The sequence below is a fragment of the Palaemon carinicauda genome, chromosome 3 (genome assembly GCF_036898095.1).
Source record: "Palaemon carinicauda isolate YSFRI2023 chromosome 3, ASM3689809v2, whole genome shotgun sequence".
NCBI lineage: Eukaryota > Metazoa > Arthropoda > Malacostraca > Decapoda > Palaemonidae > Palaemon > Palaemon carinicauda.
The window spans coordinates 178,897,997-178,916,814 of NC_090727.1; the positions used below are offsets into that span (position 1 = coordinate 178,897,997).

At 31.8% G+C, this 18,818-nt stretch overlaps 1 protein-coding gene across 9 annotated transcripts in view; it reads left to right on the forward strand.

Annotated features, from left to right (window-relative positions):
* rsh (radish) overlaps positions 1-18,818 on the forward strand; it is a 207,064-nt gene that overhangs the window by 186,332 nt on the left and 1,914 nt on the right. For all 9 annotated transcript variants that reach the window (XM_068371174.1, XM_068371177.1, XM_068371173.1 and 6 more), the window contains 3 exons: positions 17,364-17,546; positions 17,939-18,043; positions 18,787-18,818. The exon at positions 18,787-18,818 is cut by the window's right edge and continues 205 nt beyond it. In XM_068371174.1, coding sequence (XP_068227275.1) covers positions 17,364-17,546; positions 17,939-18,043; positions 18,787-18,818 — 320 coding nt within the window. The remainder of the gene's footprint in view (positions 1-17,363; positions 17,547-17,938; positions 18,044-18,786) is intronic.

An 18,818-nucleotide genomic window follows, 5' to 3' on the forward strand; every position in this document is an offset into this window, starting at 1 on the left:
ATATGAAAATCCAAAACAAAAGCAGCGCAAGAGTTAAATGGAATTCAGCTGTTTCAACCATGATGGAATTACAATTACATAAATAGAAAACACAAAACAAATAAATCAGCAAGCTATATATATATATATATATATATATATATATATATATATATATATATATATATATATATATATATATATATATACACACACAAAATATATAATCGAAGAACACATACAAAGTTGTGATAATCAACATAGTTTCTTGGATCCACTTAACAGGGTTATCATAGAAACAGCTTACGAGTCTATAAGTTCAATTATTGTTTGCCCTTGCATCCTACCAGTCAATTGTGCGCCGTAACTCTATGGTAGATTGCTAGGCAACAATAACGAAATATTTTTTGCTTTACAGTAAATAAAGCAGTCCAAGAGTAACCATACAATTTATCATGGTACCCTTAGTATATTTTCATCTTTACTTTCCACAGGTATACTTGTATAATCGTGATTTTAAAATGACTTTATGTTATCAGGAAATATTCTTCTAGATCACAAGTACTTGCCTTTGTGTGACCTAAAAAAAAAAATACCAGTATTTCAATTTATGAAATACTACCTTTCGGCAACAAAAATACTTTTCTATATACTCTAAGAAATCTTTGCCCTTATCATTTAGAAATATTTGTCTTCTAGGTTATTAAATAATGCTTTATGGTCACAAAAATACTTGTCTGTTAATTCGTGAAATATATGCGTATGACCTCAAGAGCCATTTATATATAAATTGAAGTCTAAATTAAAAGCCTACTTCCCTAAGATCCCAAGAGATTAGGCTATACTTTATCAGCACATAAGATAATTGTCTTGTCCACCTCAAAGTACATTAATGTTTTCGATATTAAAAACATTGGTTTGATCTCAAGAAATTGAAAGAACAACTCCCAAGAAAAAATGCTCATTTGCGGTGTAAAGATATACTGGTCTATTATCATTAAAACACTTAAACTTGGCTATCACCTAAAATAGAATATTGTTCTATTACCTCCAGGAATGTTTGTATGCTATCAAGGAAATATCTACAACCTATCAATCAACTTGGAGAAACCGTTTATATGACCCCAAGATTTATTTGTTAAAGGCCTCGTGAAACAATTGTTTAGGATTGCTCCCCAAAGCACAATTATTTTAAAACATATATAACCACCAACTATACTTGTCAGCCACCATGCCCAAACTTCTCATGACATTTTCTGAAGTATATACAGTAGGTTACCTCATTAATGAATTACATTATTGTTCCAAGTTCAAAAAATAAATCTACCAAAGAATTTATTAAAGGTGAAATTTACGAAACCCTAATTTAACAATCAACATGCTTTTGGCTTTAGAAGGTAGCGAACAACCAAGTACCAATATAAGGGCGGAACGAGACAGATACGAAAAGTATGTGACACGCTACACATAGCATAACGATTTTCATGCCAAAATACGACCATTTTGAAACGGGATTGCAAGAATAAACGATAATATCCATCGTAACACAACACGTCCATCGTAAGACAAAACGTATATGGGACAAAATCTTTGTAAAGGACAGCCCTTCAAATATCTCAACCTGAAATTGTGAGTTCAAAGGAAACATAGAACCCCCTCTAGCTAAAGGAGTTAAAAGTGACTTGACATTCATTCAAAAAGTAGAAATAGAGCCAAAAGTATAGTGACTGAAATTGAATAATATCAGTCGTAATAAGAGCTCATGAATAGCCTATCTAGTGAGATACAGAATTTTACAGAGCTCATTTGTGAAAACTAATGAATAAGAATCTACCTCATCAAACACAGAAATTTCTAACAAATAAGAAATGGTTGAAAGTTGGAGAGGTGTATCTTCATAAACGTGAGAAATCCAAAGCGATTGCTATTCTGCACAAGCCTTATGGCTGTGGTGTAACATTGACGACAAAGAGGAAGAAAGACTGTCTCATCAGCTCATCAGAACAAATAATATTACTAGAACACAAAGGAGAGTGAAAATATCTCTAATTCGTCAGAAAGAAACTGAGATTATGTTAAAGGGACAGACTGGACGATGGAAGACCCTTCATTAGATCATCGGTGGTGTGAATGAAAGCGTGTTTATTCTTAGAAGAAAGGGGAAATTACCTCTACCAGCTCAGCCTAAAATTTACTGCCATAACGTTGCATAGATGCCTATGAAGAGACACTCCCCAATATGTCACAAAAACAGTGACTGGAATTGCATTGCAGGTTTTGGTGATTTATTGGAAATGTTCTTACCTGGTGCTCGCCGGATTGGGGCTCGAGTCCGGCTAAAACTCATTAGTTTCTTTAGTCTCTGCAACCTCAACATCCTTGTGAGCTAAGGATGGGAGGTTTGGGGGAGCTTATACGTCTACGTGTTGAGTCGTCAGCAGTCATTGCTTGACTCTCCTTGGTCCTAGCTTGTGCGACATTTAAACCTTCAAACTCGTTGGATAAGCAAAGCCTTGCTCCATCATCTCACAAAAAGAAATCAATCATATGGCAATGTATGTTTACTTAGAAGCAGACTCTCCATCTCGGTTCATAAAACCATGACTGAAATTGTGTTACATGGATAACTGGGAGGAGACACATTCTCCAATAACACATAGGTACATTGAATTATCTCGTATGGATGCCTGGAAGGAGGAGGCTCCTTCCATCAGCAATTTAGAAAAGGACTGAAATAGTATGTAAATAAAGGGGGTGTATCTTGTAATACGGAAAAAAAGTTTACAGCAGGGTTACAGATTAGTAAAACCGCCTTTGATTCTGTCGTGTCACAGTTTAAATTCCGTAGAAATCAAAAGAAATAACTATAAAAAAAAGGAAAATAGAATTAATGTGAAGCTTGAACAACCAAGATGAAGAAAAACATTTATAATACTGTACTTTCGTAAGTACAATATTGCCCACAAACCTGAAACTCTGATAGCTTTGGAGATATTGGATTTCTCATAATGTATCAACAGGCGATTCGGATGGAACAGTAGCAATTATTTCAAAGTTGTCTTTTTTGGCGAAGATCTTGGATATTCAAGAATTATATCGAGATCAGAGTTAGTAGATGATGAGAGAATATGAATCGACTAGAGAGCATACACTATCAGATATCAAAATTAAAAGTGATAAGGACATGGAGGACTGACTGACAGTAAGTTAGCTAAAGTCACAAAGGATACAGGAGATTAAACTTTCCTGAATGTAGACAAAGGTAAGGAAACACTGTAGGCATTAGAGTAAAGCCAAATAATCACATCAATGGAAATGGACAAGGGAAAAGATGTTATGTCAACCCCATTAGATAATTTACTGCAAACGTGTTTCAAGAGGTTTAATGAGGCTATATAACACAAGTCAGTGTTCTCTCCTACGATTCAGTTGCATAAAGGCCTAACCCTCCCTTTGCTTCAACATAACACCAGTTACATAGTGGTCTTAAGCCTCAATTAAAACAAGATGCCTTGGACTGAATTTGGCCCTTCGTTACTGCCCTTCCTTCCACAAAACATTATGAGCTTGTAAATAACCCAGACTCAAAGGATGAAATAAATTTTTAAGGTGGGTATAGCCTACTTAAGATAATTCTAGGGGCAAAAATGCAGACAAGAGAAACGAACACAAAAACCAAGATACATGACAAGAACACTTAAAGACTCGAGACTGGTGAATCTTGCACCACAGATGCTATTGTCGACGTATTTCTGTCCAACCGTTTTGCACTGGTACATCACACTTCACTCATATGAAATAAACTTTTCATATTAAAACTCCTCGTGTTCTATGAGAAAATCGTAACGATCAATTGCATTCTAATCGCACACGGCTGAAAAAGTTCTACTACAACCAATGAACCATCTAGGAACATTACCTTGAAAATTAGCTAAACAATACGAACTTTATTTGAAAATTCTTCTAAAAGGAAGCAACTCAGATAGTTCTCACATAAAAAAAACAAGAAAAGATCAAACAAAGGTTCAACAACAAGGAATAAAATGTAGTACTGTAAACTATGAAGGCCACATAAATTAATGTGCAAACATAAAAAACACACATATGCACATAAAAACACATACATATATACATACATAATAAATAAATAAATAAATAAATATATATATATATATATATATATATATATATATAATACATAAATTTGCAAACATACGTATATTTACAACGAAAAGGCCATTCGAATAAATTTTTCTAGAGGAATAAGATTTCATAAATATACCTATACAAATAGTATTAAATATTTTCACATAAATACTGAACATTATATAACTATATATAAATATATATATATATATATGTATATATATATATATATATATATATATATATATATATATATATATATATATATATATATATATATGTATTCATACATGATCTATACCATACACAGTAGGCTATACATTAGCAAGTGTACTATATAAATATTTTCACATAAATACTGAACATTATATATATATATATATATATATATATATACATATATATATATATATATATATATATATATATATATTTATATATATGTGTGTGTGTGAGTGTGTACATGAATACAAACACACACACACACACATATATATATGCATATATATATATATATATATACATATATATATATACATATATATATATATATATATATATATATATATATATATATATATATATATATATATATTCACACATAATATATACCATACACAGTAGGCTATACATCAGAAAGTGTACTAAATACACGATATATATATATATACATATATATATATATATATTTATATATATATGCATATATATAAGCATACATATATATATAAATATATATATATATATATATATATATATATATATATATATATACTGTATAAGTATTTATTATATACACACACTATATTTATCTACCCTACCTCAACTTAGCACGCTTCAGAAACCTTTTCATGCACTTGCCTATGGAACTCCTTTATAATGGAGAATCAACCACATACAAAAAGAGTTCGTCTAATATCACCACACAGTACTTATTACCATTCACACGATCCAAAATATGTGTGCTTCACTGTCCAAAGGTAACATATACATAGATACATACATATATATATATATATATATATATATATATATATATATATATATGTATGTATATATATATATATATATATATATATATATATATATATATATATATACATACATATATACATATATATAATCATAGCAATGCGTACACACCCTTTACAATAACAACTACAGACAGTGGATTGTTTTAATAGGACGTCACGTCATGTTATGTATGAGTATTATATATTTTTGTTATATATACACTCATAAATTATATATACATATATATGAATATATATATATATAGATATATATATATATATATATATATATATATATATATATATATATGTGTGTGTATATACACACACACACACACACACATATATATATATATATATATATATATATATATATATATATACATATATATATATATATATATATATACATATGTGTGTGTGTACAGTACATATACATAATATATATATATATATATATATATATATATATATATATATATATATATATATATATATATATATATGGTTTTAGGTAAATTTCTCGAATGCAATTTCTCGAAAGTCAAATTCTCGAACCCAATTGCTCGAAAAATAATTTCTCGAACTATCATTTTCTCGAATCCCATATTTCTCGAAAAATGATATCTATTTTGTCGAGAAAATTGATGGGAAAAATTTTCATGAATTTAAAGGAAAAATATATCCCTTTGGGTTGACCAACACTAAGGTTAAAAATTTATTGTAAACGAAGGAATGAAAAAAATACAAAGGTTATAATTTTATTGTATGTTGCAATCAAAATAGGTAAGAATAGTTAAAAAAATAAAGATTAAAATTTAATCAATCAAAATGAAATGTTGTATGCTACACTTCGTAGATATTCTTCTACAGGCCTCTCTTCGTCATAATTCATTACAATAGTTTGCAACCTTTTTGCACAGTCACGATACTTCTTTTTGCTTACAGGGATACCAACACCTCCCAAATATTGTTCAATTCGTAACTCCTGTAGACTTTGTTCTCGTTGTAATCCTTGTATAAATTTCCAGATGGATGGATGACAAGCACTTAATTGCTGTTCGAAGCCGTAATGCCAGCCTTCGACCGCATTGTTTGTCTTGGGCATTTCTTCCATAGCATAATCAAAACAGTTCCATAATTCATGTTTAAAGAAAGGAGCACGTCTACGGTTATTTCTATGCGGCCGCCCGATCCATGTATCTTCAAAAGAGTCAACCACACTTTGAAGTTCAGCGGGGAAAACTTCATTTTCAATTAAATATTCAAATGTTTCTTCGACCTTGAACACTGGTACAAACGCTTACGCAGATAACAGGCGAATCTGAATAGCAAATTCAGCATCGGTGTCGTACCGTACTTTGAAGCCATTTTCTTGAATTTTTCGATAAATAGATTTACAAAAATGAAAAAAGCAGCCACGGCATTTTGTCCTTGGAAATTCATGCTCTATAGCTCTAATCATGGCCAATTCAAAGTCAATCATTATTGTGGCTGGCTCAAATGTTGGGATTTTTTCTTTTACAATCTGCAGGAATCTTTTGTAGGTCTCTTGAGTTTTGTTCGGTAATAGTGCATAAACGAGGGGTATGATACTTCCTGAATGCACACCATGTATTGTATACAACTGAAAAAAAATTGAAGGTACCGTCTTAAAAGTACCATCAGCGAACCAGTTCTCTGAACGTGCTAGTAAATCGAGGTTTCTCTGTGTTGAAAAAATCAATATACGATCATTTGTGGGACCCGAGTCATACATAAGAAACAGTTCTCCTTTGTGAGTTTTGGTAAAATCTTCCGGGATGATAAGATCTTCTTGGCAATCGGGCAAAGCAGGGACATAATTTTTCTTAGCTCGTATATTTCGTATATTCCTCTTAATATTTGATATTGATGGCAGTTTCAGCGCAACAGCCCCACTTACCCCCATTGAAGCACAAGACACTATATAATGGGGTGTATCCCTACTATTCAATGCATCCTCTCTCACTTTTTCTTGGACTCTGGCAGCTTCGACTTTAGCACCGTCTCCTGCATGATTATGGTCACCACTCTCTTTTTCTATATTATCATCGATAGTGATAGCACGAGCAGAACATTTAAATTTCTTGCACATTTCACATTTCCAATAAATTTTGTTATTTACTCCTTTGTCCTTGATATATAAATATCCATTTAAACACAATTTCTTCCTTCCTTTTTCACTCTCGACATACGTTACTTCCATCTTGATGGGCTGAGACTACTGGAAAAAATATTATAGGAAAAATTAAATTCAGAATTTTGTAAACAGAAGTGTTTTTAAATGAGAAGCGTTTAGAATGCTAATGGCCTCTTTATAAATTGGTCTTTGGCGCTTATGGAATACTTTCGATTGTTTTCGAGAAATTTACTTGTTTGTTTTCGAGTAATTGACATTCGAGAAAATGATAGTTCGAGAATTTTTTTTCGGTCAATTGAATTCGAGAAATTTACCTTCGTGCAATTGGTTTCGAGAAATTTGCCTGACACCATATATATATATATATATATATATATATATATATATATATATATATATATATATATATATATATATATATATATATATATATAATATATATATATATATATATATATATATATTTTATATATATATAAATATATATATATATATATATATATATATATATATATATATATATATATATATATATATATATATATATATATATATGCATATATATATATATATATATATATATATATATATATATATATATATATATATATATATATAAATATATATATATATATATATATATATATATATATATATATATATATATATATACATATATGTATGTGTGTTTGTTCCATAATAGCTTTACATTGTACGTTGAAAATATTGAACATACATGCCGCATATTAATGAATATAAGCTAAAATTATACCTAATCATATACCAACCATCACATGTGTATTAGTAAGTATGAGAGTAAAACATGATTGTTTTGATTAATTATATTTATATATATATATATATATATATATATATATACATATATACATATATATATATATATATATATACATATATATATATATATATATATATATATATATATATATATATATATATATTATTTGTAAGTTGTCTGACTGCACGACTCAGCTTCTCCCTATTCTTCAGGACCTAAGTCAGGATTATCTTTCCAGCAATCTTCGATAAGGTTCATTGTAGCTGTAAACTTTTGTGCTCACGAAATTCTATCTTACTCTAAGTGCCCATGATAATTCAGTCATTATTTTGCTCTTTCCTGGTTGAGTTCATTCTCGTCATGACACTCTTACAAATGTCAATATTCTACTGTATCAGTGAGAATGTAAATCTAATTCTCCTTGAGGGATTTTGAATATTTCTTTTTTATTCTTCGAATTTCAGAGCGAGTCTCTTGATAATCCAGTTTTATAAACCAACAGTCAGGAGATTCTATCGCTATATTTCAGTTTTTGAATTATTATATTTTCTATCGAATTTTACTGTTTCAAAATCGTTAACAGATTTTATAAGTTTCTGAATGATTAAGAGATATTATCTAACTCTCCTCATTTTCCGATTAGTTAGAAATTATTATCTACAGCCGCTCAGTTTCTGAAGTTAAGCCCTGTCCACACTATCGAGAATGCCCGACGGGCAAACAGTGATACCAGACCACAATAGTTAGTGAAAATGAGGGTTGATGACGTCATAAGCAAGAAAACGAAAGGCAGTGATCTGGCAACACTGTATGATGCCAGATCCCTGTCTGTGTTTTCCCGCTTCTGACGTCATTAACCCTCATTCTTACTAACTATTGTGGTCTGGTATCGCTGTTTGCCCGTCGGGCATGCTCGATCGTGTGGACAGGGCTTTAGTCGTCCTATCTCTTGCTAATCACCTGACTAGTTAATGACTATCTGTTGTTCCGCATATCAATATTCACAAGATATAATTCACCGATTTTCACTTTATCTTCTAAATATTTAGATTTCCTATCTATCACTCCTCAGTTTGTTAATAATAAGAGATTCTATCTATCAGTACCATAGTTTCTGAAATGATATATTATATCACTCCTAAATTCCCAAACAGTTAGAAAGTCTAACAATCGCTCTCCAGTTTCTGAATAGTTAAGAGTTTCAATCTATAACTCCTCAGTTTCAGACAGTTAGATATTCTATCACTTATCGATTTCGGAATAGTTAAATATTCTAACTATCATTCATTAATTTCTGAATAGTTGGATAGTCTTTGTATCGCTCCACAGTTTCATATTAGCTAGAGATTCTATCTATTGGTAATAAATTTCTGAATAGTTGGATATTCTATCTATCGTTCATCGATTTCTGAATAGTTGAATATACTACCTATCGCTCCTCAGTTTCTGATTAGTCAGAGATTCTATCTATTGCTCATTAATTTATATATATTTGAATATTCTATCACTCACCGATTTCTGAATAGTTGGATTTTCTATCTATCGCTCATTAATTCATATATAATTGAATATTCTATCTATCACTCAACAATTTCTAAAAAGTTGGATATTCTATCTACCGCTCATTAATTTATTTATAATTGAATATTCTATCAATCACTCACCGATTTCTGAATAGTTGGACATTTTATCTATCGCTCATCATTTTTGAATAGTTGAATATTTTATCTATCGCTCATCAATTTCTGAATAGTTAGAGATTCTATCTATTGCTCATAAATTTCAGAATAGTTGATTATTGTATCTATCGCTCATCAATATCTGAATAGTTGGATATTCTATCTATTGCTCATCAGTTTCTGATTAGCCAGAGGTTCCATCTATCGCTCATCGATTTCTAAATAGTAGGATATTCTATCTATCACTCCTCAGATTTTTATTAGTCAGAGATCTTATCTATCGCTTATCAATTTCTGAATAATTGAATATTCTATCTATCACTTCAGTTTCTAATTAGATAGAGATTCTATCTATCACTCATCAATTTCTGAATAGTTGGATATTCTATCTATCGCTCATCGATTTCTGAATAGTTGGATTTTCTATCTATCGCTCATCGATTTCTTAATAGTTGAATATTCTATCTATCGCTCCTCAGTTCTGATTAGTTAGAGATTCTATCTATCGCTCATCAATTTCTGAATAGTTGAATATTCTATTTATCGGTCATCGATTTCTGAATAATTGAATATTCTATTTATCGCTCATCGATTTCTGATTAGATTAAAGATTCTATCTATCATTCATCAGTTTCTGATTAGTTAAAAGATCCTATCTATTGCTCATCGATTTCTAAATAATTGGATATTCTATACATCACTCCTCATATTTTGATTAGTTAAAGATTTTATCTATCGCTCATCAATTTCTGAATAGTAGAATATATTATCTATCGCCCATTGATTTTTGAATAGATGAATATTCTATCTATTGCTCCTTCGTTTCTGATTAGTGAGAGATTCTCTCTATCGCTCATCGATTTTTGAATAGTTGAATATTCTATCACTCATCGATTTCTGAATAGTTGGATATTTTATCCTTCGCTCCTCAGTTTCTGATTAGTTAGAGATTCTATCTTCCTTCATCAATTTATGAATAGTTAAATATTCTCTTTATAGCCCTTTCTTTTCTTTAATAGTTAGAGATTCTATCTAACGCTTCCCATTTTCTGATTAGTTAAAAGATTCTATCACTCCTCAGTTTCTGCTCCAGAGTTTCTGAGCAATTAGAAATAAATTAGAAATTCTATTCATTGTTCCTCAATTTCTGAACAATTATAAATTTCATCTACTACAACTCAGTTTTTGAACAATTAGAAATTCTACCCATTATGTCTCAGTTGTTGAACAGTTGACGGATTCTCTCTATTGCTCATAATCTGATCAGTTAGGAAATTCTATTTATTGCTCCTCAGTTTCTGAACAACTATAAATTCTACCTATAACGCCTCAGTTGTTGAACAGTTGACGGATTCTCTCTATTGCTCATAATCTGATCAGTTAGGAAATTCTATTTATTGCTCCTCAGTTTCTGAACAACTATAAATTCTACCTATAACGCCTCAGTTGTTGAACAGTTGACGGATTCTCTCTATTGCTCATAATCTGAACAGTTAGGAAATTCTATTTATTGCTCCTCAGTTTCTGAACAACTATAAATTCTACCTATTACGTCTCAGTTGTTGAACAGTTGACGGATTCTCTCTATTGCTCATAATCTGATCAGTTAGGAAATTCTATTTATTGCTCCTCAGTTTCTGAACAACTATAAATTCTACCTATTACGTCTCACTTGTTAACAGTTGACGGATTCTCTCTATTGCTCATAATCTGAACAGTTAGGAAATTCTATTTATTGCTCCTCAGTTTCTGAACAACTATAAATTCTACCTATTACGTCTCAGTTGCTGAACAGTTGACGGATTCTCTCTATTGCTCATAATCTTAACAGTTAGGAAATTCTATTTATTGCTCCTAAGTTTCTGAACAATTATAAATTCTACCTATTGCTCCTCAGTTACTGAACAGTTGACAGATTCCCTCTATTACTAATAATCTGAACAGTTAGGAAATTCTATTTATTGCTCCTCAGTTTCTGAACAATTATAAATTCTACCTATTGCTCCTTGGTGAACAGTTGAGATTCTAGCTATTTGTCATAATGTGAACAGTTAGGATTCTATGTATTGGCTCCTCAGTTTCTGAATTTAAATTCTACCTATTACAACAGATTTTATTAATATGAACATTCCAGTATCAACAGATTCTCTGTTTAAGATTAGTTCGAGAATCTATCAATCTTTCATCACTTAATATCAATTAGATTGAATCTATATCTGTTATAATTTCGATTATCTAAATGGTTCTGCAATCTATAGTTCCTTGATTTTTGAAGTTAGATATTCTATGTATTGCTTTTCAATCTCTAAATAGTAATCATCATCATCATACCTTACGGTTCCACAAGAGAGCGTTCTCGTTTGCCTTTCTGAGGTCTTGGTCTGAGCAATGAGGGCCCAGTGGGTACCCTGGTAGGATGTGTTCAATTTTTTGTGGTATTGCCCCACATTAGCATTCAGGGTTGGTAGCTAATCCCAATTTGTGGCGGTTATCTCCAGTTTTGCCCACTTCTACCTTTGCTCTGTTTAATACCCAATCCTTCCTGGTGAGGGTTGATCCACTGGGCAGGCCCTCATTTGGGCTGGGCTGCGCCTCGTTCCTGTCACTTCTCTAGCCTATGAGCAGCTGCACGCATTGGTTCTAGTCTATTCATTCTTCCGAGGCTTTTGCGGAATTTTAGTCTTCGTCTTGCGTCCTGATAATTAATAAGACTAACTAATATTTCTTAATTTCTGGATCGTAAAAAAAAATTATACATTGTTTACCCTGTTTATGAGCAGCAAGTTGTTGTACCTATGACTTCTTAGTTTCCATTTTTATCTAGGTCAATCCAGAAGTTCTCTTCTATTCTATTGTTGGTGAGAGAGAGAGAGAGAGAGAGAGAGAGAGAGAGAGAGAGAGAGAGAGAGAGAGAGAGAGAGAGAGAGAGTTGTATCAAGGTACTCATTACATAATATTAACATCCTCACATCTGCCTGTAGAACAAAAACATATCCCACAGCATATACCAATAAAGACAATAAGAAACATCACGATTCATCACAAATAAAAAAAAAAATAAGAAAAACACTAAGGACAACAAAAAGTGTCAATACCCAAAACCTCATAATTAAATCACACAAGAAAATCCTTGGGAATGTAGAGTGGGTATAAAATTTCAAAAGGAAACTTTAAAAAAAAAACTTTCAAATCCAAAATACTCTGCCATATAAATCATACCCCAAACAGACTTAAAGATAAGAAAAAACTCAAGACAATATTTGCCCTAAAGACGTAAATAAACCCAGCAGTGAACTTTTTAATTATTGAACTTGGGTCAGGTAAGAAAGCCATGCTCGTTACTAAACCATCATCTTTCTCTTCTTTTGCTTGATAAAAAAGAATAAAATAGAAATAAAAAAAAATTGTACTTATTAAGTTTATTCATTTTTATTTTTTATTTTTACTACGCTTTCTTAAATTATCTGGCTCTGACAATCCCTGTAACTATCTCGTGCGTTGCAGTGTAAATTTATCTTTATGGTTAGTTCTCTAAACAAAAAATAAGACTGATTGTGTAAATAATGCTAAACAACTTTCTTTAAATATTTTTTGTTCACACTGTCATTTGATTGCTCTCTTTTTCTCTCTCTCTCTCTGATTAGCTTTCTCTCACTATAAGACTAATTCTCTCTCTCTCTCTCTCTCTCTCTCTCTCTCTCTCTCTCTCTCTCTCTCTCTCTCTCTCTCTCTCTCTCTCTCTCTCAAGAACAAGCAATCACCTGACAGTCCTTCTGCTCGTTATAAACACAGTACATAAATCTAATCCCAGCATGGTAGAGAAAAATTGCGTTATTTTTAAGTTTTCCATTTTCATGTATGTATATACTGTGTATGTACATATATCCTTATGTAAATATTTAATAAATATATATATATATATATATATATATATATATATATATATATATATATATATATATATATATATGTACATATATAAATATGTGTATATGCATATATATGACTGTAATATATTATATATATATATATATATATATATATATATATATATATATATATATATATACTGTATATATGTATATATATGTATGTATGTATATATATATATATATATATATATATATATATATATATATATATATATATATATATATATATATATATAAGTATACTATTGGTGACAAGACAAATAATAAAGAGTTCTAATCTACGTTCATAAATGAAACCTGTTGACCTAATAAAAATCCTATTCTGTATAAAATAAACAAATTCAACAAACTTCTTTGTAAAAGTTTGTGTGTGTAGAGAGAGAGAGAGAGAGAGAGAGAGAGAGAGAGAGAGAGAGAGAGAGAGTCACATAAGAAATTCTTGCAGACGATGTAGTTGACAACCTCAAAAGGTTTTGAACCCTAAAAACCTTATAATTCCCTGCTCAAAAAGTAAATTATAACCACCAAGATCCGACCTATCCATTTCATTCTTCATGCCCCTTTAGATTTGCTATCAGTTTCAAGTTTCCACAGTCAAATATCTTAGCGCATTTGTTAAATTTCTTCATAATTGATAATCATTTCATTTGAATCCAAAATACTATAAGAGTCTTAAATCCATTTTGTTTTTATAAACATACCTAAGAAGTGCCAATATTCTATACCCAAAACCTAACAACGCTGTTCTTAATTATATTTACATTTAATTTAGCAATTCAATTTCAACCTTATTATTTCATAACTCAATCTCAAAAAATCCCAATACCCCTTTTCACCTCATCCACCTTAGCTAACCCAATTACTTGCCTCCTTATGAAAAATCCACCTCATTGTTCCCGCATCGTTTACCCTCAAAATTATCACACAGTTCTTGCAAATAAAATTCAGCCATAAATCTCCTAAGCACCCAAGTCTTTATATTCTTTACAAACCAATATGGAAAAGATACGGTCCCAAGAATCTCACACCGATTTCTTTTTTCAAAACCTCAGTGATCATGGCTGCCTTGATGCCACATAATACCAAATCAATCAATCTTTAGAATAGACAAGCAGTGTTACTTTATCTATTTGTTCGTTTGTTTGTTTGTGTGTTTATGTTTACAGTAGATTAGAGTAATCGTATACAAATTTTGTTTACTTTGGGATTATATTCTGCAAGACAGTTCCTGGAGATATGAACTGTCCATAGATGACAAGTGAAAAAATGGGAGGCTGGTGAATCTGAGAGAGAGAGAGAGAGAGAGAGAGAGAGAGAGAGAGAGAGAGAGAGAGAGAGAGAGAGCGAGAGAGATTTACATATCCTCAATTATCTTAGCAAAGTAGTATACAAGTTCCCCACAGATCAGTGAATCAAAACCTAACTGAAAGAGCCATATATTAAACATTGAAAACATCTCGTTGCAAACACCAATGATGTTTTCTTTCTTTTTACAACACAACCCGATATCATTATCCGTATTCAGTATTTTTACGGGTCACAATTTACATAACCATCAAAATGACCTTTTGCTTAAAAGTAAATGGATAATAACCGAAAATTCAGCTAACTTAAAAGTATAAGAAGTTTCTAATTACAATAAAATATAATGAGTTTAATATTGTATTTTCACTTAAAATCATGTTTAATATCTTTCTATTAGTATTTTAACCGAAACGAACAAGATCCACAAACAAAATTCAAGTACATCTTGAAAATGAGGCTAAACTTGTACTTATAAATTCGACGCACCTTTGAATAATTGAACTTCCAATTTGCACTGATAGATTATCTTAAAAAACTTGATTTAAACTACTTATAACTATTTGTAATTCAAAGTTACTTTCTTCAAAGTGAAAATTTCATTTAATCAATATTTTTTTTGCCTCATAAAATTTGTAAGACGAAAGAAAATATGACAGAAAATAATAAGGAATTAAATACGGACACATATCATATTATGCATTTGATTTCATCCTGATGGCTGCTTTGTAGATTTTGTCAGAATTAAATATAGGGTTATACTAAACATTTTGACTATCTTGACTGAAATTAATCTATCTTTAAAATATTGTTCAGATATCTTTGCCATATTTTATCTTTCCCTCCTTTCTATAAATTTCATTCTGCTTTCTCACACACGCACACAGACATTTTCTTAACAACAGGAAAGTGACCCGCGAAAAAAGGAAACAAAAACGAGATGGAAGAAAAATATCCACACATACAGTACTGTATATCCTGCATTTCAAAAAATACAAGAAAAATCGACATTACACAATACAAGGCATGAATCAGAAATCAAGATTAGGATAGACCGAGAAATACAACCCCAAGTTTTTTATACTATCCTGTATTCAGCCAGTCTGAAAAAAAAAAAAGTATTTTTTTAATAAAACAGAAGCGTGTTCAAGTCCTGCCAGCAAAAATTGTACCTCATGTTTCTAACTAGCACTTATTTTTCATAAGTAATATTATTGCACCGTGACTATGTGTTAAATGTTTTTTTGGTCATGTTTGCATGTTATGTTTGTGAAAAGTTAAACGTAGAAACTGCTTCACTAAATGAATGTTTTGCAGTAGCGTATGCATGCAAATAGTGATATTGTAATTCATCAATCTATCCAAATCTAAGCTTCCTCATCCGTGATAAGCTCTGCTTTCCGTTGCTTTCTTTATCAAACAGACATCAAAGTTTGAACATCTAAATAATATCTTTAGACCAAAATTAATGCATATAGAGATATCATAGATTATAAAAATACTTTTGTTCATTCGGATCAGCCTATTAGATTTTCTTCATGATAAATCATACATTAATTGCAATTTATAAAGTTCATTTTACAGTTTCATTTCATCAAACTGTTTCTTCTACTCTGTTGCCACTACCCGTTTTCCACTACCCACTTCCTTAATCCAATAAGTCCCAACAACACAATTCAATCCTAATTCCTTATCCATTCTCAAGAGATAATCCCATTTATCCTGTTTCCCATATCCTGTTCATCGAAGAATCTATCTGTCTATCGAAAGGATTCAATCTACCAACTTTACATAACTCTACCATCTCTCACCATTTTAATTAAGAGACTCAGTTCACCAACTGATCTACGTAATCCAGCATTCAATTCACAAGTCTACTCATCTACTCACCCTATCAAATAATTAAACTCCTCCATCCAATTTTGACACATCTTGAATCAAATAGTCTCATTTAAGTTGTTCTCTTTGCATTGGCTCACCTTAGTCTTTCATCTGGTGAATCATAACCCAAACAACCTATAATGTATATATTATAACACCTCTTCTTGAACACACCATGAATTGAAAACCTATTTATTTTATATCTATATCGTCTGACCTAACAAGTCTTCTTTTACAACGTCCCATCTCTAACGGACTCCTCCAAAAATATTCCTACATGGCTCACAGAACCCATGCGATCCATTTCTCTTCCGACTCACCAGTCCTAATTGCCTTAATTTCAACTAATGGTTCTTTTACAACGGCCCATCTCTATATCATTCCCTATAAAAAAAAAAAAAAAATATCCCTACCCTGCCTCTTACCATCCATTTTCAACCCGCATGTTTTTAACACATTCGCTGCCGACAGTTCACCATCATAGAGTTCGAGCATGACACGCTTCGCATCCTGCTGGATTACCTGCACACCGGATCCTGCCCTCTGACCTGCACCACTATACCGGGACTGATCTGCGCGGCCGAACACTACGACCTGCCCGAGCTCCTACAGGCCTGCTTCCATCACGCCAAGCAGTTCCTACGCATCGAAGTGGTAAGTCACGGGAATAATATTTAGTGAAATTGAAGGAAAACACAAGAGCATGCTTTAGACTATTTTGGTGTTGTAATACTTCAATCCTATTCCTCTTTATAATCAGCTTTTCCTCCTATGTATATGGGGCTACTATTTCCAATCAGCCCCTTTTCCCTTCTTCTGACTTGGAATCTTGCTGCTGGGCTATAAAATATCTCATCTTTCCATCTCTTCCTCGTCCTTTCCATGAACTCCAAAAGGGGGTAAACATAACTCCATGCCTATTCCAAGTCCTTATGAATATTGAGGGTTGGTGGCCAGAAAGGCATCAGGCCGCGAAATATATTTTCAGAAACCATTTATAATATTATTTTTACTTACATTAATAAATGTGCAATCTCTCTCCACAGGTATGCAACATGCTGAGCAGTCTTGAGAACTACTACTGGCGATACACATCAGCCTCAGAGCTGGTCAACATGATCTTGGCCTTCGTGGAGACTAGAGCTCCCCAGGTAAGACCCGACTCTGTATTGCATCTTGGAGAGAGAGAGAGAGAGAGAGAGAGAGAGAGAGAGAGAGAGAGGGAGAGAGAGAGAGAGAGAGGGAGAGAGAGAGAGAGAGAGAGAGAGAGAGAGAGAGAGACAGAGAGAGAGCCTTACCTTACCTTATTGCCTTATTCTATGCTTGGGTTCCCCCAGGTCCCTCAGTGAGAGAGAGAGAGAGAGAGAGAGAGAGAGAGAGAGAGAGAGAGAGAGAGAGAGAGAGAGAGAGAGAGAGAGGGTTGTTATTAAATGCTTGACATCTACATTTCAATCACACTTTAAACTTTACCATAATGTTTCCTTGTGTGTCATTATTTAAACAGGAATGAAAAGGGTGACTGTGCTTTCAAAAGCGGAGATGGCTAAGGAAACATTGAAATAACTAAATTCCAATAGCATCCACACAAATAATCACCATGCAATAATTTTGCTAAGTTCAGTTTCAAATAAATAACTTCCTATAAAAACCTGAAGTGTAATTAAGTTCTCCAAATGAATCAAGAAGTATCAATCCTTCTTTGGAATCCTTGGTGGACCTTGTACTTGATGCTATATACAAGCAGAGCTCAAATCTATTTCACGAGACCACTATTTTCCCTGGAGAGACCAAGGACATATTTGTTCAAATATTTTTTTTCATTAATAAAAGCAATTTACCTTGTACTCTTGAACATCTGATTTGACAAGTTCACCAATAAATTTTGTTTCATCAGGTGTTCCAAAGTCCAGACTTCCTTCAGCTGTC